Genomic DNA, 24,133 nt, shown 5'->3' on the forward strand with positions numbered 1-24,133 from the left:
TTTTATATAAATCCAGACTCTCAAATATTAGTTTTGGGCTCCAGGAGCCATATTCATTGTTACCTGTGAAACATAGTCTACACAGTATTTGGCTATGTGGGATAAAACCCACTTCTATTTAATTATGGAAGTTTAAATCCTGGCTGTAATTAAAAGATAACAAATATGTATATGATATAAAATAAGGAATTACATGCACAGACTTGAAAAGCAGAGCTTTTCTTTATGGTTCATTTATCCTTTTTAAGAGCCTTTGGTTTTAATTCCATGTGACCTGGCTGATTGCCTACTGACTTGAAAATTCAGGCCCTTCCCCTGGCTTAATGCCTGAGCCCCTTCCGGAAGCCAGGGCTCCAGCAGCCACCAGGAGGGCCTAAGATGACAGGATTCTGGAAGTTCCCTTGTCCCTGCCCACCACCTGGAGCACAGGTGAACCCCAAGCCACTGCCCTGACTCTTCCAGTGATGGGAGTACTACTTTGGGGGACATTAGAGAAAGTCTCTAGTTTCCACCTGATTTTTCTTCTCAAGAATAAAGTTAAATCCCCAAGAGACCTTGCCCAAGAACGTTCACAGCAGCATTTCCTCTAACGGAAAAAAAAAAAGAAAAGAAATATCTAAACATACGTCAACAGGAGAATGGGACTGTGGTATATTCATGCAATGGAAAATAATACAGCAGCAAAAAAAATAAAGGGACTAGAGCTAAATAAATCTGCATGGATAAAGCTCAAAATTTTAACGTAGAGCAAAAATAATGTGATGCAATTTCAAATTAAAAACACAAAATATTCTATAGTGCTCAGGGTTTACATGTACAGGTAGTAAAAAGATAAAGGCTTGAGGTGAGAAACCCTAATTTCAGGATGGTGGTCTCCTGAGTGAAAGGCTGAGGGGATTTCAACTGTATTTGTCAAGTTTTATAAAACTTGGCAGGGGTTCATGAGTGTTTATCAAATTATTTTTTCTACATTTTATATGTCTAAAATATTAAGTAAAAGGGAATAAAAAACACCAGGCAGCTGACCCTGTCGGAAATTATTTATTTACCACTGCAAGATTTTTGCTCCAAAGTGTGACACCAGACATGTGACTACAATATCTCATGCGTCTTTTTGTGCTTCGGTTCATGATTGCAAAACAGACACACACTTAGAATTGACAACAGGAACACAGGCAGCAAAAACAAATCACAAGGACTAGGTCTCTCTTTCGGTGGTCCTCACCTCCATTTGGCTTAAACTGCCCAGGACTCCTTTACATCCCAAAGGAATTGCCCCTGAAGAACTGCTCTCCCAAATTGTTCTCTCTACATAGCTTTGTTTGGGGTGATTTGCCACTGAATTCACACCAAGAGTCACATCTCAGATTGAAATGGACAGATGCGTGCAAGGTCTTGATCAATAGGCACTCAACAAATATATACTGATTTGAGGCAAGGAGTGAGTTGCAGATTAATGAGATTAGACTCCCAATTCTCTACCCCATCGCCATGTATCTATGACACAGCCAGATCACCTTGTGGGCGACAGCCCAGTCGGAGATGGTTTCTCACTTTATTTTCACCTCTGATTCATGCACTTCTTAGAAAATGCTCCCTGGCAAAGGACAAGGTGTTCCTTTCAAAAAAAAAAACATCAGATGCGTTCACACAGACTCAATTACTCTAATTTGGTAGTAAATTGCAAGTGTATCTGGTACAAGGTAAGCTGATGCAAAGATTAGTGAAGTTTTTTCATCTGGCAGTCTGATATCTCTGGGTAATTTAAAATTCACTGAGATGGAGTTTTGGTGGAAAAGCACAGCTTTTATAATCTCATCTATCGTTAATTACATTTACATAGTGAGCTATAAATTGTCATTAGGTGAATGGTAACACTCAGTGTCATGAATTTCTAGGCCAACTGCTGAGGTGCCTGATGACTTTACCATTGAGAACTCAGCTAGGACTCTGATTTTTATGCCATTTACATAAAAATGTGTCTTTTCCTGCCTACTCCCCTATCCAGTCTTCATTCATTAATTCATTCAACAAATATTTATTGAGGGTGCATGAGCCAGTTCTATTCTAGGCATTTGGAATATACCAGTGAACACAACAGGCAAAAACCCCTGCAAAATCTGTCTCATTTCTATACAACCTTGTTAAGTGAGGTGATGGCTGACACCTAACATGTTAAGCAGTGACATTTGACTCCCATCAGAGGCAACTTTTAGTTTGGATTCTGGAAAACTAAACCTCTGAGATCCAAAGAAATGAATGCCTCATGATAGAATGACTGTGGGTGGAGTTGATATTCTGGGATCAGGGGCCCCATTAACTCACCTCAAACATCCTTTGGTGTGACTGTAAGGCAGGTGAATGGACTTATAAGGAAGTAGAACCCACGTCTCCTGATTTTAAATCTAGAATCCAGACTTTTTTAGATTGGAGTAGAAGATGTTACCAAGAAGAGAGTACTGGTCAGCTTACATAGGGAATGTTTTGTTCTGTTTCAGCATGCCAACCAAAAAAGGGAGACCAGAATGGTGAGGGGGATCTCAAAAACAGGTCGTAGGAAACCACTAACAAATGCCTTGCCTAAAAAAACTTGGCAGACGGTGGCCAGCCTTAATGAGAGAGATTTCCAGTTACGTGAAAGAATTTCCCATTTGAGAGGGATTAGATATTTTTCTGTTTCTTCAGGGGACAGGTGGAAATTATTTCTAAATGCTTTTCTACTTCTGTCCCGAAAGGGAAAATAACGACACAAAGGTGATCTGTCTCTACTCAGATTCTCAGGGAGAGACCAAGAATGATTTGACTTGTTAAAGGACTGAAGGAAAGGAATTCATTTTTAGGTCAGGGGCCTGGGTGACATCTGAAGGCCCAGAGTTTAGATGTCGGTATTAAAGAGTCCAAATGTAGAATCCATGGTTCTGGAAATGCCTGGGATGATTCTGGCACTTTCCAGGCATGGTCAGTTCCCAACATGAAGCTTAAAGATGATCTGCTGGTGGCCTTGGAGTTTGTCTCTAGCCAGGGATGCCTATAGCTCTCAAGTACAATTTCATCTATCACATCATTCACAGAGACAGAGCTGCCGCGTCACTAGTCCTATTTTATGGATGGTCAACAACAGAACCCAGGAATCCTGGTTCCCAGGCAAAGATTATAACCACTCAGCAAGGCTCATAATGTTATTAATGATGTGGACAGCTATTTGGAATAATCAGGTAGTGATTTGAAACCTAGCTGCTCATTATTTACTAATGAAAGTGATAGGTCCTAAAAACAGAGGGACAGGGGCACATTTGCAAAAGACCTCATTTCCTTCTCTACCTCCACAGAGCCAGACTAAATTACTATGTGCCCCAAACTGAATTCCTCCTCAAGTGGCTGGTATGTTGCGAAGGGATGCGTTTGACTCAGAGGGTCACTTTGGTGATGCTGGTGGACGTGAAAACCAGCATCCAATAACTAACGGGGGATCCCACCTATTCCTGGTCAGGGAAGGTCTCCCCAAGTATAATATAAACTGATTTCGAGATGAAACAATACAATTATTCAATAGAAAGCACAAAATTCAGTCCAAGAGCAGGATCTGAAAAGCACAGATGAAAACATTAAGAATTCAAATGATGACATTAAAAATGGAGGCTCCTAAATTTTACACCAACAGTTGAGACGTCCACCATTGGCACCGGCAGCCCCAGGGTGTTGGGGGCCTGACGAGGACTGTGAAACCCTGTCTGGGATGTTGTAAAAGGGATCTCTCCAAGTGCGGTGCTCCAACCTTGGCATGCAAACTACTCTGTGTTTGTTAAAAATGCAGCCTCCTGGGGTTCAGCCAGGATTACGGATTCGGAATGTCTAAAACAGGGCCTGGGAATCTGCTGGTGATTCTTCACACACTAAGGTTTGAGAACTGCTGGGTTAGTTAGTGCCTTGGGTCAGTAGCACGATTTCATGCTGGCTAAGATTCCATCCACCCTGACAATCTCTAATTCTTATGAGATGATCCAGGATACGTCATTTCTGTCATCCTTTTTGACACACTTATTTTTAAAAAGCCACATTCCTTGCATCCATTATTCCCCAGATTAAGCTTTCTCTGCATCTGGCCTGACCCCCACTGCAAAACCTGCACACAGACCGTATATGATAAGTGTCTCTTCAATAACACAGGTAAGCAAAACGCATTCCTCCTGACCCAAATGTCCTGTCTCTGCCCTGCCCTGCCTTGCTCGTTTTTAAGAAACAGGAGTGTGATGGGAGAGGAAGAGGGTCCTGGTCTTCGCACACACATCTGTCTTCTGGTGTCAGAATGCGAATGGGGCACAAGAGGAGGTCGCAGAGGACAGTGGGGCTGGGAGCGGGCTGTGCCCGAGGAGGGTGGCGGCCTGGGAGGCCGCCTACAGGTGCAGCTGGTGCCACATGGCGATCTGCCGGCGTGGATTCTTCAGCATCTCCTCCCAGTGGCTGCGTTCGGAGCCTGAGGCGTGCAGGCCCAGGCTGCAGCGCCCAAGCGGGCAGCTCTGCCCCTCGGCGCCCTGGCCCAGCACGTCCAGCTCCACACTGGAGGCCCGCAGCAGGTCATCCGGCAGCTCAAACATGATCATCTCGTTCCACACGGGGTTGATCTTGTGCTTGGCGCGTTTCGTCTGCTTCTTCTTCAGCTTCCGAGCCTGGTGCTTCAAGGTCACCTTGACAGAGACATCTGGGGAGAAACAGGGGGACAGAGACAGAGAGAAGGGCCGAGAGTGAGCTTCTGGGGCGTGGTGGGGCCTGGGATGATATTCCCTCTTGGGGATGGAGAGACAGCGTCTCTGGCTCAAGATCTGCACTGAGGCACCCTCTCTACCACCCCTCCCCCCACCCCATGGGCCATGTATTCATTCAACAGCTATTAAATGCCCACCATATGGCAGACACTGATCTAGACATGGGGGTACGGCAAAAGCTCCTGCCTCAAATGTGGAGAACAGACCATAGCACAATATATGTGGCTGGTCATCAGGTGGCCCATGACAGGGTCACGCTAAGGTACAGCCAGGAAAGTTTGTCATGAGCCCTTCCGAGTGCCTTCACGTCCCACATCAAACCAGGCCCAGGATGATGGCTCAGACGTCCTGCAGCTTGATTTTAAACTCAGACCAGAAACACTAAGCCATCCCTACGTCTTCACCCCCTTGGTTCTCCGTCCAAGCATTTTTGTCTGTTCCTAAGATAGTAGGTCTCCTGCTGGTTGGTTGAGTTCTTCTCATCTGTTCTTTTGCAGGTTTTACTTGAGGATCCCGGCCTCATGCGGAGGGTAAGGGCAGCCTGCCTTGACCCCCAGTAGAACTCTCCACCCCAGGAGACTGGCCAACAGGTCACTAGACAAGCTTTCTGGTAACATCATGAGGTGCAGGACTCAGATTGTGTTTTCAGTAGTCAGGGTTTCGGAAGCAAATGTGAGAATAATTGTTACTCTGTATTTATTGCTATAATTATCACCCCCAGGTGGTTAGTTTGTTATTTCAGCAGAGATATTTGAGAGATAAAGTGCTCAGCTGTAATTGTCCTGACAGGAGCTATAAAGATTAAAAAAAAAAAAAAAAGAGCAGGAGACAAAGTATTGTCTGGAGGGGATGAGGAAAAAGCATTGAATTCTGACCTTTGGCTCAGGCATCTGTCAGCCAGACCAACTCTTCTGATTTCATTCGCCAAAAATCTCTTGCTCAAAGGTTCTGAATGCAGAGGCAATTCTTTATTTGTTTGCTGCTATAAATATCTATTTATTTATATCCTGCTCTGAGCCCTTGGCTTCGGGTCCAAGTATCATAGGGCTGACCAATGCTACTTTTCTGCTCTGACAGGAGAGGCTGTTTGGTCCTTAAGACTGGCGGCCTGTGCTGCGGTATCCAGAAGGAAAAGCCAAGGCTTCCAGAGTGTTGAGGAGATGTTTATTTGGGTATATGCACAGACGCCGCCTTAGCCTGTGCACCCACACGCTTTCTGCTGTCGCCCACACTCAGCTGGTGTGGGGATGGCAGGTTGGCAAAGGCTGGGAAGAGAGAGGCGCCTAGGGTGGGTGGGGGGAGTAGAGTGGCGGCTAGCTGAAACTGGAGAAGGAGAACCCTGGCTTCCCGACACCTGCCTGGAAGGTGGGTCCAGCCAGGTCTGGTTGACGAGGGCTGGGCTAAATTTTCCCTACAGCCCAGACACTCCACTCCCTGGCTACAGTCTGATCCTTGGCTTCCTATGACCCATGGGTAAGGCTCATTCTTCTCGTCATGGATCTGCAACGTAGGGAGCCCCAGCTAGCTCATTCCTGGGCCCCAGTGGGTGGGATTGGCCCAGGAGTGAATGGATGTGAATTTAGAGAAGTGAGTGTGTCCTTCCAAATTGGTGTGTATGTTTGGGGTGGAGGACACGGCTGAGGCTGACTCCACAAACGTACTGACGTTCCACATCCCTGCTCACCTGTGCCCACTGCCTCCCAGGTGCCACCCGCCCCTGCACCTATTCCTCGCAGTGGGAGGGGCCCTAGCTCCCCTCTCACACCTCACTCACCCTTCCCCAGGAGCTCCTTGGACTGATTAGCGTGGAGGTTCTTGGCCTTAATCAGCACCACTAGGAGGCGGTTGGCAGCCGGGAGGTAGCTGATGGAGAGAAGGACCTCTCCCGTTCCTGCAGACGCCTCCTGAAACAGAAGAGGGGATGCAGGAGGTGAGTCTCATTTAGGGATGCCTTCTGACCCCCTCACCATCGCTGAGGCTGGGATCACACTAGCCTCGTATCCAACGGGCATCCTAGAAACTATTTACCCATCAGTACTGCTTTCTCCACCCTTGCAGAAGGGAGGAAGGCACAGAGGAATTCTGTGTAGCATGTGTTTCAATACAAGTTTTTTTCATTTGCCACAAAATGTGATTTTCCAAATAGTTTATATTCAAATCCAACATATAAAACAGAACAAAGAGATGCCATTCAGGATGTGGCAGGGCCAGAGGGCCTGGACCCCCTCTCACCTTCATCACCCCCGCCGCCGGCTCCTGGGGCGACTGTATAGAGCCCTAGGGTTCTAGGGAACAGAGTTTGAGAACCACTGCATTGACTCATCAGGTCCCTGGGGCAGCGGGCTGCTGTAAGTCATTACTCTGCTTGAAAAAATAATCCCTTCCAGGCCCTGCAGGGATGAGAGAGTCAATAATGCGATGTACTAATGCTGAGCAGGGCCTGGCTTGGTCAACAGAATGGCCAACTGTGTCAACAAAAGGCTGGGCATACGAGGGGAGGTACCACACCAGAGACACTGGCAGTAACTGTGATTTGCAGGAGGTGCTGATGCCTCCGGGAAGCATCCAGCATGCCCATCCCCCATCTGCAGCTTTACAGAGTGTCTCCACTGAAATTCCTACAACAGTTTGCTTGGAATTTCAACAAATCCATTGAGGGACAAAAACGAGTGAAAGAGACACCACAGGAGGCAGGTCACAGCCCAGGGGTAGTGCTAAGAGTATAGAATTGATTGTCTGGTTTCAGTTCCAATCTTACCATTTACTAGCTGTGTGACCTTAGGCAAGTTATTTCTCTTTACAAAACGTCCATTTCCTCATCTGTAAAATGGGAACAATAATATCTCCACCCAATGGGGTTGTGAAAATTAAATGAGTAATTATTTAACGGCTTAGAACAGTGCCTGGCACACACGACAGCATCTGTCCCCTTGCTTTGACGATTACCATTAGTTATCAAGGAAGGACAATCACTACTTCTTGAGATGATTAAGTGGGAACATTGTTTCTGGGTGAATGGGAGCCGGTCTCGGTTTAGGGAGTGAAGCTGGATGGAGTAGCTGGCCAGCCCTCTGCCAGGGTCACACCTTTCATCCAGGAAACATGTCTTCAATAGGACCGCAACAATTCAACTAGCCCTAAGTGGCTAGTCATATGATGGAATGATTCTGGGAGATGCCAGGAATTTGGTAATGGCATTAAGTGTAGCAGCTAACATTACACATTCTGTGCTGGGTGCAATTACAGCATCTATCCCCCGAGCCTTCATCTCCACAAAGCCATCCCCAGCACCTAGCACACAGCTGACACACAATACCTATTTGTGAGAAGGAAGGGTGAGACATCCCATTTAATCCTGACAACAAGAGTTAAGAGGGATACTGACCTGGCTCCCATTTTAAGCATAAGACCCTGATGCTCAGAGAGGGCACTTCACTGCCTGAGGTCATGTAGCCAGTAAGTGGCAAAACTGAGCCTTGAATGGGGGTCTGGTCTGATAGCAAAGCCCCAGTCCTAAACCCATGGTCCTCCAGCATCCTCGGTGGACAGACCTCTCATTTCACACTAAAGGAACTGAGTTCAGGCATGTGTACTGAGGGGTGGCAGCTGAGCTGGGATGGGCACCAGCCTTCTGATTCAAGATCACTTATTGGAGGTCCACAGTTGTTGGCCTGGGCTGTGGCCACAGGGTGACCAAGTGAGAGAGGCCTGGACCCATCAGCCTGTGAAGGGCTCATCAACTCTGTGTAGGGAGCCAACAGCCCCAGATGAGCCCAGCTGGCCGTGCCACAGCTGGAGAATTTTAACAGCATCTGCCCTCTCGGCTCTGCTGTTTGAAGTACCTGCTGACAAAAATAACCCTCTTTCTTCCTCCATCTTTCCTCTGTTTTTTCCCACACCCACCACCCCTGCATCTTTCTCTTGGGCTCTCAATGAATCATTCCAGCTGCCCTTGGAGTGGGTCACTCTGTGGTCCCTGGTGACGCACATGCCACTTTTGGCTGAGTGTCTTCCGGTGAGAACTGGGGCACTGCTGGCACCTCCTTTAACCCATTCTGACCAAGAGAAGAAAAATGTGGGCTACAGCAACTGATGGCTCCACCCACTTGATTCAAATCAGCCCGCACCCTCCAGCTAGTGGGGGCAAGGGGCTCCCTAGCCTGGCCTTGGGGCTCTCTCATACACCGAGAGCCCCATCTCAGACTTCTGACTCCACGCTGCCCTCTGAGATTGTTCACATTCGTGGCAAGCAGGCCAGCGGTCCAAGTGGATGTGGGAGCACATTTGCGGAACAGTGACAGCTACCGTGAGTGTGATGATTATTAGGATGGATGAGCCGTGAGGGCAGGTCTTTTGCCTTCATCACTGCTGTGTCCCCAGCTCCTGGCACATGGTGGGAACTGGGCAAGGTATTTGTGGAATGAATGAATAACTTTTGTTCTTCTAGGGGAAAGGATGGAAACAGGTTAGGTGCCTGGGATTTCTGTGCAGATAGGCTGCATTTCTACCATTTTGGAGCAGCACCAAACTCTCCAAAGCCCTGGGGTGGAGCCCCTCCATCTCCTGAGGAAGCTGGTTTACCAGCTGAATAAACCAAAGTGTCGGGTTCCTCTTCCCGGGGGGCCCAGGCTGTGATTCCACACAAGTCCCAAATCACACACTAATTAGAGAGTGTGCTTGGGAACAGCCTGGGTCCAGCTGAGAGCGCCTGTCAGTGTTTATCAATCTTCTGAGGCTGGGAAAGAGAGGAAGATAAGGCGAAGAAGATATCACAGCAAAAAGTGGAGCAGGTGGGGAGTGAAAGCGTGCTCTCCCCTCCCTCGGAGTTCATCAGGAAAGGCGCCTGCTGACTACGTCTCGTGCACTGTCGCGCACTTACATCCCATGGCGGCAGGAGGACAACCGGGGATTTACAACCAGACTGACCTGGCCTCAAGGCCGAGCTTGCCAGGTCCCAGCTGGGCGACCCCACGCGGGTCACTGAGCTACTCTAAGCCTCAGTTCTCTTGCCTGTAAATGCCATAGTCCTGGTGTCACTTCCACCTGGTTGATTAGGGACAGAACTTAGGTAAAGTTCGAAGCATAGCAACTGATAGATGGTAAAAGCTCAAAAATTAGTGTCTTTGTTAGTATTTTTACTACTCCAGCATGGGAGTCAGCAAACTTTTCCTGACCAGATAGTAATTATTTTAGGCTTTGTAGGCTATACAGTCTCCAGATAAGGCACTGACCAGCTGGTTGAGAGACTGGTCATCCAGAAGGTTCCCTCTAGGCACCATCATGGCAGACCCTTGGATGAGGCCTGGACCTGGGGGCCTAAATAGCCACACACTGTCCTGCAGCCCTGACCTTCCTTGACCCCCCTCACTGTCCTGGCCTGTGGGGAATGATGATTTGCTCTGCAAGGAACCTCTCTCTGAACAGCGAAGCATCTCAGCAGACGCTTGTTTCCCACTCACGGCTTCTGCAGCAGCAGAGGGGTGGGGAGAACCATCCCAGGCTACAACCAACACCCCCCAGCACTGGTCACTCCTTCAAAGCCCAGCACAAGCACCACTGCACACCAGGCCTTTTAGGACTCCCCGTCAGAGTGCTTCAGTTAGGCCCCTCTTAGATGTCTTATGTCAGATATCATCATCGTCATAGCCAACATCACTGTCATCATCAACTGTTCCAACTTCTCCCTCTGGCCTGTACTTTCTGCAAGTCGAGGGGCTGTGCCCGGCGCTCCTCTCCCCTGCACTGCCTGGCCCACACTAGGTGCATGGGGAGTATGAATGGTTTTAAATGGGGATAATATTGTTAGCACCAGAGCCAATTCACTCACCATGCGATGTCTTCCATGATGGCGAGGCCAGGGGTGGGCGTGTGCATGGCAAGCTAGAAGCAAAACTAGACACCAGGAATCCCCAGTGCTGAGCTATCAGTCTGCTCCAGCCCTCCACCCTATTCAAGACTCCACCTTACTTTGATACCCCGCCTCCCTCTCCAGACCCCCGCCCCTAGCCTGGGAAGTTCTCTGAAGTTTGTTCCATGAGCACTGGCCCAGTCCTGCATCCCACGCGCCACTAACAGGTTTTACCTTTCCCGGGGAGAGGCAGTCCTACCTTAACTGAAGTCTTCAGCTCGCCCCACTGGGCGGCCCCCAGAGGCACCGACACCCCATCCAGGCCCAGGCACAGCTCCCCAGCCACACTGTGGCGAGAGAAGCGGTCGCAGGTCCTCAGGGTCAGTGTCAGGGTCGCTGTGGGGAGCTCCCCCTCTGCCAGGGGGAGCGCGAGGCCTTCCTCCCACGTGGTGTGCAGCTGCCGCTTCTTCAGGGCCGTCTGGGCCTCCACGGAGCCCATCCTGTTGGCCACGCTGCCCTGGATATAGCAGTCACAGCCTCCGTCATGGTCACTGGTCACAGCTGCAGCCGGGGAGAAAGCAGCCAGATGTAGGGCTTGTTGAGGACCAGGGGAAGGGAGAAGTAGGGCCCTGCTGTGAGCTGCAGAATCCGGCTTAGCTGTCATGACCTTGGGTGTCTGAAAGACCCCGCCGGGGCTGACGACACTGGCTTCGTGCAATCGCCTTTCAGCAAGACATTTAGAAATCGGAGCTCCTCCTCATGACTCTGAGATTCCCCCAAGGCGCCAGGGCCCACAAACTGCTGATGATTTTCATCAGTCTTGCTGCTGATTCCATAATTCGTTTGCTCTCTACATTAAATATTTACCACACAACTACCTGTGATATAAATCGCTTGGCCGCTACCTCATGACCGCTGTTTTACATTCTGAACTTTGGTGTTTTTAAGGCTTCCCCGTGTGGAAATTTGCACCTGTGGAGCTTTTATGACTGGTTCCTCAATGATAATTTGAGAAGCGGTAGCTGGCGTTACCCAGGCAGAGAAGATGAAGAACTGAGGCCGTGTGTCCTAATAGAAAGAGCCCTGCACTGAGCTTCGAGGGAACTGGGCTTAGTTCTGGCTCTGGCACCAGTTTGTTGGAGTGATCTTAGACAAGTCACCTGATGTTGCTAGACTTCAGTTTCCAAACTGTAAAATGGGACTACTGTGAAGCCCAAATGTAAGAAAGTATATGAAACACTAAAAAAAATCTTAAAAGAAGTAAAAACGAAAAACACTCCCTCAAAAAAATAAAATTAAGCACAAAAGTCCAATTTATCCTGTCCCCAGCTTCTAGCTTCCAGGAGCCACAGAGTAGTGCATTTTTTAGCCCCGATTCCTTTGCAAAGTCTTAGCTTTGTTTGCTGATGGTAAAGTGAATTGTCAGGGTAGGGAGACCAGGGACATCCTGACCCTGTAGGAAAGACTAATTGGTTCAAGGACTACAAAAGCCTTGCTGACCATTCAGAATACCCTCTGTGTCTAGCACAGGCCCTGTCCAATGTCAAAGGCGTCTATGGCAGAGATGACTAGCTGTTCACCAAAACCCATTCCTTCTTTTAACTGGGCACCTGCTAGGCCACATTTCCCAGCCTCCTTTGCAGTCAGTGGTCATGTGACCAAGTTCCAGCCAATGGGAAGTGAGCAGGCGTGATGCATACCTTACGTAGGATACAGCTTTTAAGGAACAGTTGTGCCCTCTCCCTGTTCTCCCCATCCTTCCACCTGCTTGATGACAAGGAGACCTCAGTGGAAGGAGCCTGGTCCCTGAATCACTATTTGGAGGAAAGATGTCCACCAACCAGGAATCTCCACTTTGGACCGGTATCTGAGAGAGAGGAAAAACCCCTGTGTGTCTGAGCATCACACACGTCAGGGTCTTGTTTTTTACAGAGTGCTAATCTAGTACCCAGTGCTACCTCCAGCCACAGGTGCTTTGGGGAGACGAGCACATAGAAGACTGTGAAAGTCAGCTAAGAACATACCTTCCAGGCACGTCACAAATAGTTCAGCCTTTTGCCTGTCGTAGTCTAGACGGTAGTGAAGTTTGGGAGCTTGGTTCCACCTGGCAGCCTTCTCTGGGTTCCAAGTCTCCATGACACAGACATCCTGCACCACACCTGTTAAGAAGGTCAAGCCATTACTCCCACCCACGCTGGGGTCCTGTTTTCCGGATCATGCCTTTTCTATCTCTGCCACAAATCCAAACCCAAAGCTTCCTAACTAGTTGCAAAACCTTGGTGGCTGCACCAGGGGACCACTTGTGGTCCCGGGCATTACCTTTCAAGGGACCATCACAGCCCAGTGGGCTTTGGCGTCAGACGTGAGCTGTTACATAATAGTTATGGGACCCTGGACAAGTTACTTGACTTCTTTGAACCTCAGTTTCCTCATCTTTACAATGGGCATGATAGCGGTTCCTTCTTCCTGGAGTTCCTGTGAGCATTAAATGAAATAAACTGAGAAAAGTACTTAGCCCAGGGCCTGGCCCCTGGTGAGCTTTCAGTAGGCGAAACTGTCACAGACTGTGTGGTCCTGATCATCCTGTTTCAAGCAAATCATTCCCCAGCCCATCTCCAGCTCCATCTCTCTCACAGAGTCCAATCCCTGCTCCCCGGGAGTTCATGGCTGGAAATAAATGTCAGAGAATCAGTCAGGCAGGAGTAGATACTGGAGGGCAAGGTTGGAGATAGTGGATTTGACTTTAGTGCATGTTCAGTAAATACTTGCTGAATGAATGAATTTAATTCAGAAGTTCTGAAAACTACAAATATTGGTCACTCGGCCCCTCACTTGGACAGGAGCCAAACATCTGGAAAGTTCTCATTGGTCAAGCAGCTAATGAGAATGAAAGGACTCAGCAGCTAAGGAGACTCCACTTGTAGCAAATTGGAATTTAACATTTTTTTTGATTTTCAGGACTAATTTAAATGGCAGAAATATAAAGGAGTATTTAATTTCCAAAACGGTTCATTATTGGGTTCCTGCAAGTAGTGAAGAATCTCCCTGGTGCGTCTAAGCAAGGAATGGGTTGACCAGGATGTGAGCAGCAGTGTGTGAAGCCAAACACACACCCACCCAGGACCCAGGTGGCTTCCAAGGGCAGCACATGGACAGTGTCAGAGGGGGCTTGCCTGGCACCCAGAGCTCTCGGGTCTCAGACTGTTTCAGCCTTCAGAATAAAAACCAAACCGAGACCAAACCCAACCCAGCACCCCTGGGAAATGCAGAAGCAGATTCAGCTTCAAAAATCAGGACCCCGTATATGTATAACTGATTCACTGTGCTGTACAGCAGGAAATAACACACCGTTGTAAATCAACTATACTTCAATAAAAATTAAAAAAAAAAAAGAATCGGGACCCTGAGCTCTAAAAGGGGCTGATGCGAATCATTGATGGTGGGAGTAGACTGAGTTGCGCACGTCATGGGGACAGTGTCTAATCTGGCGTCCTCTCCCTCTGCACACCGTGGCCTCTGGTCAGTATTTGCTGAACCAATCAGTTCTTAGATTTCGGTGGAATCAGAACGTGGTTGTTGCCTTCTGTGGTGGGGAAAGGAATGAGGAACCAGAAAGAGAAAACAAATGGATGTGTTCTGAATTCTTCAAAGTTTCAGACTCTGAAGTACTCTGCTGCTGTCCTTGGTGGAGAGTGTCCAAGCCTGGCTTCATCCCAGCCTTGAGAAATCTGGGGCTCCCAGGAAAGAGGAGCCCCCCCTGTGATTCTGTTTCTGATTCTGATTACCACTCCCAAGGGTCCTCATGCAAATTGTTCCCCACCCTCCAAGCTTAAGCTCTCAAGCCCTCAATGGGTTTATTTTAATTTAATGTGAGCTGGCAAACCTGGAGGCTAAAAGCCAACCAGGATTCGTTCCTGCCACCAGCACCACCCGTATTTGTTCTTGAAGAAACGCCAGCAGAATCACCGTGGTTCTGGGCTGGGTTGGTGGGGGGCACCTGTTCACTGGTCAGCGTGGTGCTGGTCCCAGGCCAGAAGATGCCTTAGGAGCCAGTTACGCTGCTTCTGTTTCCACCATCTCCCTCTCCAACCGCACAAAACAAAACCCCAAACCATGTAACAGTCCGTTCTCCTGGCTGGATTTTTTGTCTCCTTATAAAAGTCTGCATGCTCCCTTGGGTTAGGCACTGTCTCTGCTTCCATATCTGCCCCAGCGTCCAGCATAGCGCTGTACACAGAAAGGTGTTACATTCTTGATGTTGATGCTGATGAGAAGGAGAATAGAGACAATAATAATGATGATTTTTTTTTTTTTAATGATGATGTTTTGATTACATCCTTGGGCCAGGCTCTGAGTTAAACACTTTCTATGCATTATTATGTTTACACTTTACAACAACCCTACTGGGCAGTTGATAGTATGATCCCATTTTATATACGAGGAAATTGAGGCCCCCAAAAGATTAGCAACGTGACCAGGGTGACACAATGGGTATATAAAAAGGGAGAGATTAAACCCATGACTCTGAAGCCCGTAGTTTGACCGCAGCTCTTTATCCCCTCTCTATAGCGGTGCCCACGTCTTGAAAGGGACTCTCCATTTCCCAGTGGAAAGTTGGAGGCCTTGGGGAGACGCAATGTGGGAGCATGCAGGGAATAAAGGGCTAAAGGGCTGTCATTCCAAGGTGCTGTGCCCACTGCTTGCCCAGTGTCCAATGCCACGGACACTGGGGCTGCCTGTGCCCACCATCCACAGAGATGCTTTCACCCCTCGCTGAGTACTGCCCACGGAAAAGTGGGGGGCAGAGAGCCCTACCATTCTGAGGAAGGACCAACAGCTCTTCTGTGACCTGCCTCTTCAGGCGGCTGTCATTCGGGGCCTGGGGGCTGGCAGGTGCAGCGGGCTCCTCTGTGGTCCTCAGCGTGTAGTCAGCGTAGTTGATGACCTCGGGGGCCGTCACAGCCGGCCTGGGGCCGTAGATGTCTGGGAACTTGAGGAGGGCCCGGGGCTGAACGGGCTCTGTGGACTTTTTGACGTTGAACTGCACACACAAATCACTCTGATTAGTCCACGAGAGGATCTCCTGCCTGTTCCCACCCACAGAAATGACAGTAGATGACCTGAGCTTTCAGGGGAGGCAGAGGGAGGGCTGTGGTTGCTTTCTGCTCTGAGGACCATGACTTGGGAAGGCAAAATGTCATCTCCAAGCACAGCAGAATCCCCAACATCATGACTCACGCCAGGGCCCGCTGAGATGTCAGCCCTGTTCGTCCATCCCCCATGCATCCATCCCCTGTGTACCCTACAGCTGTGCCCGCAGGCGTTCCCCAGGCCTATCACGGTGGTCTTCCCTCCACTGCTCTCATCTGTGCTCCCTGCCTCTCTGTTTTCTCTCCTCCTAGTCTTTCTCTCTTATTCCTCCTCCCCCACCCCTTCTCCACCCAATGGCTCAGAAAAGTCTGTGGTCCCACAGACATTTGCAAGGCATCCAAACTCCTTGCAGTGACCTGTAAGTGCTCGGCCAGCCTGGCCCTGCTCATCTTTCTGGCACTGCCCCCAAACCCCTTTCCAGCCACTGAGCGACCTGCTTCTCAAACAGGCTGAACTTTTCCTGGGTCTGGCTTCTGGCCCCCAACTACCCCCTGCAAACCATTCACCCCCACCTCCACCAGCTCTAAATTAAGTCCCTCCTCCAAGCCTGTCCCTCCTTATCACCACATCCAGCGCTTTGCTTTACAGCGTCTCTCTCACCCTGTATTGTTTTCACCATAGCCTGGCCTGTTTGTGGTCAGTCTCTCCCACTAGCATGCGAGCTCCATAAGCACAGGGATTATGTCTTGTCTTGCTCCTGCAGTGTCTGCTCACAGGGAGCACACAGTACATACTTGTGGCTAGGGCTGCCATGTTCAGTTGTGTGTTTTGTGCACTGCACAAAGATGTCTGGAGGAGGAGCAAGTGGGGGCTGAAATGCAATTTGTGCACCCCTTGCCCAGCTATGTGCCCTGGGGTAGGGCTAGGTCCACCTGGAGGAAAGCACATCTTTTCTTTACACAAAGACCCACCTGCTTGTCAAGTCTTAAGTAAGCAAGGCTGCCTTGTACAGGAGTGGAATCTTCTATCTTTGCCTCCACTGGGGACTGAGATTTCTCCTACTCGAGGGATTCAAAGTTATTTAACAGGCAGCAATACTGGGGACCTGCCCAGTCCCCAGGAAATTGGGGGTGGACGACCAGATCTAGAGCTTGAGACACTGGCACACTGGGTGGGCAGCCCACAAAACAGCCCTCAGTTTGAGGCAGGTAACAACCCACAGCAGAGCCCCCAAGGAGCTGCCTGCCCTCCACGCTGTCCGCTTGCCCCTCCCTGCTCTGCGGCTGTTGGAGGGGCTGGCCAGGCATTCAAGGCTGCTCTACCCAGTGGCGGGAGTGACTGAGAGGCTGGGAAGTGTGTGCAGTCCTGGAGGGGGGTGGTGGTTACACTGTTTCAAAGTTCAGGTTTCGTGTGTTTGCACTCTGTACATTTCACTACCCCAGGACAACTCCTGGACATTCTGCCCTGGTTGAGACTCTGTCCCCAACCGTTCCTGAAGGACGCTGGAACTTGATGACGGGAGCATTCCTAACTATCCTCATTGACTGGACAATGGATGGAGAGTCCATGAGAAGGTGCGAAAGGGGTGAGAAGCAAGAGCCAGCCTCTTCTGAACACCCACTTCCTGCGGGTACCCTGAGGGCTGCAGTCCCTGCATTGCCTCACGTATCCTTCAGAACTCCCTAAGGGGCTTAGAGAGGATAAAACACTTCATTCCTCGCTTGGAAACACTGCCCAGTAGGCTATAATGCAGCCCAAGCTAGGACACCTCTATCCTGATCTCTGCTGAGTGCATCTGGCACGCATGAGCTCGAAAAGCACTTCCGACTTCAATGGACCAAGGATGCCCTGGACCAGAGAGTGCGGGCAGTGACAAGATCAAGCCTAGACCAGCCTGGCCCCAAAGCCCACTGCCCCAGTGGCTCCCAACCTTTCTTCTGCCTTCAAGCCTTTGCCAGGCAGCACACACCCTTCAGAGACGCTTGTCATTATTACACATTTCGACTAGGCACCCTGGGAGGAGCTGTATGATTTGCAAAGTCAGGCCCCCTTTGCATCTCCACCACATTGAGAGTGTCACTGGGCATCCAGGGGCCTGGCTTCTGGTACTGACCCAACCATCTGAGCTTGAGTGACTTTTGGCAGGTCATTTCACCTCTGAGTTATCACTCAAGAGACAGGTGATTTCAAGGCTTGTTTCACTCCCACAAGCCGAGCTACAGAGGTGGGAGACGCTGTTCTTTATTTGCCGGTACAGGTGATTTGGGGAGACAATCACAAACAGGAGAGTAAATAAGAGTATATTTGACAGTTTGGGACTGCAGTACAGAAGCAGGCAGCAGACAGCCTGTGTAAATAAAAGGTCATGAAGAACCTAGTGGCAAGACGGGAATAAAGACACAGACCTACTAGAGAATGCACTTGAGGATATGGGGAGGGGGAGAGGTGAGATGTGACAGGGTGAGAGAGTGGCATGGACATATATACACTACCAAATGTAAAACAGATAGCTAGTGGGAAGCAGCCGCATAGCACAGGGAGATCAGCTGGGTGCTTTGTGACCACCTAGAAGGGTGGGATAGGGAGGGTGGGAGGGAGGGAGACGCAAGAGGGAAGAGATACGGGAACATATGTATATGTATAACTGATTCACTTTGTTATAAAGCAGAAACTAACACACCATTGTAAAGCAATTATACTTCAATAAAGATGTTAAAAAAAAAAAAATCTAAGGACTTTTGACCAAAAATTAAAATGTTCTAAAATTACTTTATAAATCAAATTAAAATAATTTAACATTTGAATTCAAATGTATTTAATGCTCCCAGGAAAGGAAAACTAATAAATTGTTTTGTGATTTAGGGTTTAAAAAAAAAAAACAAACAGGTGGGAGAGAGCAGACGATACCTGCAGGGGGCAGGCAGAGGAGTCCTGGAGGTCAAGGAGGAGCCAGGGCGTGAGCTAGACCTTGAAGGAGAGGGGGTCTGGAAGGCAGAGGGAGGGCTGGGGAGGAAGGCTGGGCCCCGGGAGGAGACACACAGAGCAATGACCGATGTCCCCATGTCTTCTTGTCCTCCACAAAGTGGTGCTTGCCTCTAATATTTCATCTGAGTTATGCTAATTATACTATTTCACAATAAAGAAATGGAGAAAGGAGGAAGTTCAAGGTCATACAACTGACGAGCAGTATATAATCAAGCCTCCAGATATTTTTCACTTCCAATTTGTGTCATTTCCACTGCCTTGCAGCTGTTTTTTCAAAAAAATAAGTCCTTTTTTTTTTGGATGCTGGATTCTAAGTGGCAACTGTAGCATCGCGGGGTTCGGGTTGCTAAGACTCCCTCCTTTGCGGCAGCTTCCCACAGGCCACTGGACCACATCCTCTTCTCAGAGTCACCCTGTTCTGTCACTTGTTGAGGCCAGAACTGAGGCTCTTGGGCTGGTCTAGGGAACACTTTTACATTCACACTTGGTTTCATCTCAGTTCAATCATTTTAGAAAAGGGCTATGTTGATTAATTCCCAGTTTGATCAAATTTGGCTGACTTTGCATTTTTAATAGGGAAATAATCACTGGGCTCAGTTTTGAGTGAGGTCCAGTCTGTGTCACCTCCAGTCTCTGCAGAGCCTGAGTTCGAATTCCTCCCTACACAGTGGGTCTCACTTTGTGTGCCCCTGAGAACCTCAGGAGCCTGCAGCGGGCTAGGCTTTTCTTGGGTGTCCGTCAATATCCATTCCCTGCTCCCTCTACCTTCCCTCCAGGTCACCAGGCTTTCTGGGTCCCACCCCAGCTCTGGGGCAAGGGTGGGGAGGGGGGTTCTCTTTGGTCTGATTCTATTCATTCTTGGCATCATCTTGGGAACTGTTTCTGCCCTGGGGAAGCCACCCCAGACAGAATGAAAGGACTTGCTTTCCACGGCACTAGAAGAGATTCTCTCCCCTGCTGAATAGGAGGTGTGTGGCCCTGCCTCGCGACAGCAAGGTGAGCCAGTCTTAGAACAGAGCCGACAAGGTGAACCACAGAGTAGAGAGACAGAAGGAAGCTATGTCTTTGATGACAGTGTCATTAAGCCACCGACTCAACTGAGCCTGAAAGCTGTCCTACCTTTGTACTTCTGGTTACACGAATAATGTTGTTCTTATTGTTGAAGCCCGTTTGGATTGGGGTCTTTGTGAATTGCAGCCAAAAGCATCCTGAACTGATGTAATGCATATTTTATCGAGCATCACAGGAGATCATGACCTTGGTGTAGAGAAACTCTACCGTAAGGCTCAAACATCTCCCTGAGCCCCTCTGCATCCAGCCAAAGGCATCCTCTTTTACTGTTTGTCCTTGTCCTGCCTTGGTAAGATGCTGTACGGCAATGGCTGCCTTCAGTGGAGAACGATTTATAGCCCTTGACCAGGCGAGAAGCAGAGTCTGCTGACCACTACACGAGCCTCTCCAAGTAGTGAAAGCAGCAGCTGATTACCTATCTCGTTCCCTTGTACAATCTTATTTGCTGCGTTTCAAAACCCTGGTTCCACCACATCTTTCAAGTGCATCTATGTTTCCACTTAAATAGCTTAAACTTCAATGCCCAAGAAGCAGAAAAGAGGTTTGGGACTTGAGGGAGGGAGCCTGGGAAGGGATTATAGGTGGAGCGGATGAATGCCTGGGAGGAAGGAGGTGCTCAGCAGGGCAAACCCCATGGGAGGACCTGAGTTCAAGCCTTACACCGCCGATGTAGGAGGGGCAAGATTTCAAAGTGGGATTCTCTTTCTAAATGCCCCTTGAACCCAGAAAAGAAGGTCTGGAAATAGAGATGCAGGATGAATCAGGGAAGGTTTCCAGGGGAGGCAAGTGTTCAATGATTAGGGAATGCCCAGCTGTGCTCGGCACTGCAGGTACAGAGATGGGAGGGACACCCTCATTGGAGCATCAGCCCCTTCTGATTTGTATCCTTGGCTTCTCCCTCCTCGCCTGTCTCGGGGGCCATGAGCCACTTGCTCCTCCCCACGTGGCCAGCTGTGCGCGGACACCGACCGGCTTCACATAGGCACAGCCCCAAAGTGTCTTATGTCTCGCCCGTGCCACACTCCTCTTGCACCTGCCCTGGGCTTCTCTGTGGCTGCTGAGGTGTGAGACACCCAGGGACACTCTGGGTCCACCCAAGGGCAACCCGGATGTGTCAAGAGTTAAAACTCCGTGGGGGGAATTCGACCACTGTGGGCTCCTCCCTTCTTCCTCGCTACTCCTCCCAAACAGTTCAGTGACATTTCAGAAGATGACACCTCGAGATCCAGCAGTCACCCTTGACACCAGCTGGTAGCTGGCTCAGTAATGCTCCCTGTGCGTGCCCCCTCCTCCTCTCCTCCTTCCTGCATCCCTGGATGGCACTTGCTGATGAAGAAAAGCCCGGAGGCCTCTGGCAGGCTCAGCTTTCCTGTCATCCAGGCTAAGACAGATGGTATGAGTGGGGAGGGACAAACCTTCATTTAATGAACAGGTATTTATTGATGCCCTACGACAGGCCAGGTCCTACGCTAAGTGTTAGGAACATCGAAGTGAACAAGACAGATGCTGTCCTTTTTTATGGGGCTTATGTTGATAAAAAGGAAATTAATTATGTAGTTAATGATCTGTAAACAAACGTTTAACCTTACTAAAGATGTCAGGTGACCCCTTTTGTGACATGATTAATTTTTTCACCTAAAGACTGTTTATTAATTCAGGTTTTCACTCTGGGGCATCCATCTTAAAGCATCACAGCATCCAGGAAGTTACGGGTGGGGGAAACAGTCCCAACTGGAAATGGAAACGGATGGCTTTGCCCTTTTTACTTGAACTTTAAAAAAAGAGATGGCAGAGTAAAAGAGAGTTGAACATAGAGTTTTCAGATGAGGCCAAACACGGGCCATTGTGGCCGGGGTCTGAAGCTCAGCACGGCAAAGTCCCCCTCAGAGGGGAGCTGGGTCAGAGGACAGGGACCTGCCAGCCTCTGTCACTCTGGGCTCTGACACTGGTAATTATGCACTCTAACATGAGTACAAGAGTTTGCAATACAGCCTTGTGGTCAGACTTCATGCTCTAAAACAAGACAGCTTGGGTGGAGTCCAGACTCCGCCAGCTACTCGCTGTGTGATCTTGGGTCTGATTAATTAACCTCTCTGTGCCCCTGGTGTCTTCATCTATAAAAGAGGGTGTTAATAATAGTGCCTATCTCCTGAGGTTGGATTGAGGAGTAGAAAAGACAACTGGGTGTAAGTTCTTAGCACAGAGGCTGGCATGGCAAGCCCTTGGTGAATGTTGGAAATATTTATTTGACCCTGGAGTCTATGTAAAGTTTTTGATTTATGCATTGGGACCAGTATCTATATTCTTTTTCATATTTTTTAGCACAAAAGAATATATATATTCTTTTTCATAGTTTTCCCATTATGGTTTATTATAAGATATTGAATATAGTTCCCTGTGCTATACAGTAGAACCGTGTTGTTTATCTATTTTATATATAGTAGTTTGTATCTGCTAATTCCCAACTCCCAATTTATCTCTCCCCCAGCCCCCTTTCCCCTTTGGTAACCATAAATTTGTTTTGTATGTCTGTGAGTCTGTTTCTGTTTTGTAAAAAAGTTCATTTTGTATCCTATTTTAGATTCCACATATAAGTGATATCATATGGTATTTGTCTTTCTCTTTCTGACTTAACTTCACTTAGTATGATAATCTCTAGGTCCATCCATGTTGCTGCAAATGGCATGATTTCATTCTTTTTTATGGCTGAGTAGTATTCCATTGTATATATGCACCACATCTTCTTTATCCATTCATCTGTTGATGGACATTTAGGTTGCTTCCATGTCTTAGCCATTGTAAATAACAACTGGTAGCTTCTTAAAAGTTAAACATATATCTACCCTATGACCCAACAATTCCACTCCTAGGTATTTTTCCAAAGAAGATGAAAATATGTGTTGACAAAAAGACTTATACACGAATACTGATAGTAACTTTAGTCATACTAGCCAAAACCAGAAAGCAGCCCAAGTGTCCATCAACAGGGGAATGGGTAGGTACATTGTGGCATATTCTTACAATGGTATACTCCTTAACAGTAAAGAAAGGAATTGTGAATATACTCAACAATAGGGAAAAATTGCAAAAACATGGTAAACAAAAGAAGGCATAGTACATAAGCATCTATACTGTGTGATTCCATTTATATCAGTGGTTCTCAACTCAGGGGACACTTGCAATGTCTGGAGACATTCTTGGTTGTCACAGCTGGGGGTGGAGCTTGCTATCAGGTAGAGGCCAGATGCTGCTAGCCATCACCCTGCAATGCACAGGACAGCTCCCCACAGCAAAGCATTATCTCACCCCAATGTAAATAGCGCCATGATTGAGAAACACTGATGTAGATGAAGTTCTAGGACAGGTGAAACTAATGAATGGTGATCGAAATCAGAACAGTGGTTCTGATTGCTACTGGGGAGAACTGAGTGGTAAGAGGCATGGTAGAAGTGTGGGTTACAGCCTAGAGGATAGCTATTTGTCAAAATTGATCAAACTAGTGACTTGGGATGTGTGCATTTCACTATATGACAACAGTACCTCAATAAAATTTAGATAGAGATACACACACACACAAACACACGCCTCTTGCCCACCTGCTGAATTAGGCTTTCTGGGGTTGGCATAAGAATCTGAATGTTGAGTGTCCCAAGTGATTCCTACACATGGCCAGCCCAGAACCTGCCTGTGGACCTGCAGTTAGGATCCACTGGTCTCTGGGTCAGTGTTTCTCAAACTTTCCTTCCAAAGCAGCACCAGAGGCAGACGAAGGTAACACGTACTCCAGAGAATGGGAAGTCTTCTGGAGTAATTGGGATTCTTTCTTGAAATCTCCAGTTCTATCTTCAAGTTCATGTGACTTTTTGTATTTGACTCCATATGATGGTTTTAGTATTAAAGTGTTTTAAATTACCATCAGGACAGAAAAGTTTCGCTTATTTATTTTGTGACTTGGGATATTTCGCAGGACACTGGCTAGTACCACATTCCCTCTGCTCCCCAACACACACACACACACACACACACACACACACACACACACACACACACATGCGTGCCCTAGTGGAGAAGCAGGACTCTTTCTTCCTATGTTGGACAACATACAATAAATCAAGCTAGAAGTTAACTGAGAGAAACAGTCATTTTGCTTCCAGGGAAGGACCAACTCCTAGAGTCTGTGTGAACAACCATCTGTCCAAATTCATTCCAACTGTATAGATAACTCCTCTAAAGAGGATTTGAGGTGCAGCTATAGAAGCTCTTAACAACCCAAAGCCTTGATCCTCTCTGCCCATTCCCTCTGTGGAGCATCCTTGCACGCACCTACAACTGATTGAACCTTCTTGGCTAGCAGGACGCTTGTTCATGACCTTGT

The 24,133-nt window shown here is 48.3% G+C and overlaps 1 protein-coding gene across 1 annotated transcript in view; it reads right to left on the reverse strand.

The window, feature by feature from the left end:
* Window positions 1-1,025: 1,025 nt before the first annotated feature.
* Window positions 1,026-24,133, reverse strand: part of SYT13 (synaptotagmin 13) — a 42,725-nt gene continuing 19,617 nt past the window's right edge. The window contains exons 2-6 of the mRNA XM_082410540.1: window positions 15,427-15,652; window positions 12,636-12,770; window positions 10,871-11,172; window positions 6,538-6,667; window positions 1,026-4,699 (exon numbers count right to left, since the gene is read on the reverse strand). Coding sequence (XP_082266666.1) covers window positions 4,395-4,699; window positions 6,538-6,667; window positions 10,871-11,172; window positions 12,636-12,770; window positions 15,427-15,652 — 1,098 coding nt within the window. The 3' untranslated portion in view covers window positions 1,026-4,394. The remainder of the gene's footprint in view (window positions 4,700-6,537; window positions 6,668-10,870; window positions 11,173-12,635; window positions 12,771-15,426; window positions 15,653-24,133) is intronic.

The sequence above is a fragment of the Balaenoptera physalus genome (genome assembly GCF_965194825.1).
Source record: "Balaenoptera physalus genome assembly, chromosome: 10".
Classification (NCBI taxonomy): domain Eukaryota; kingdom Metazoa; phylum Chordata; class Mammalia; order Artiodactyla; family Balaenopteridae; genus Balaenoptera; species Balaenoptera physalus.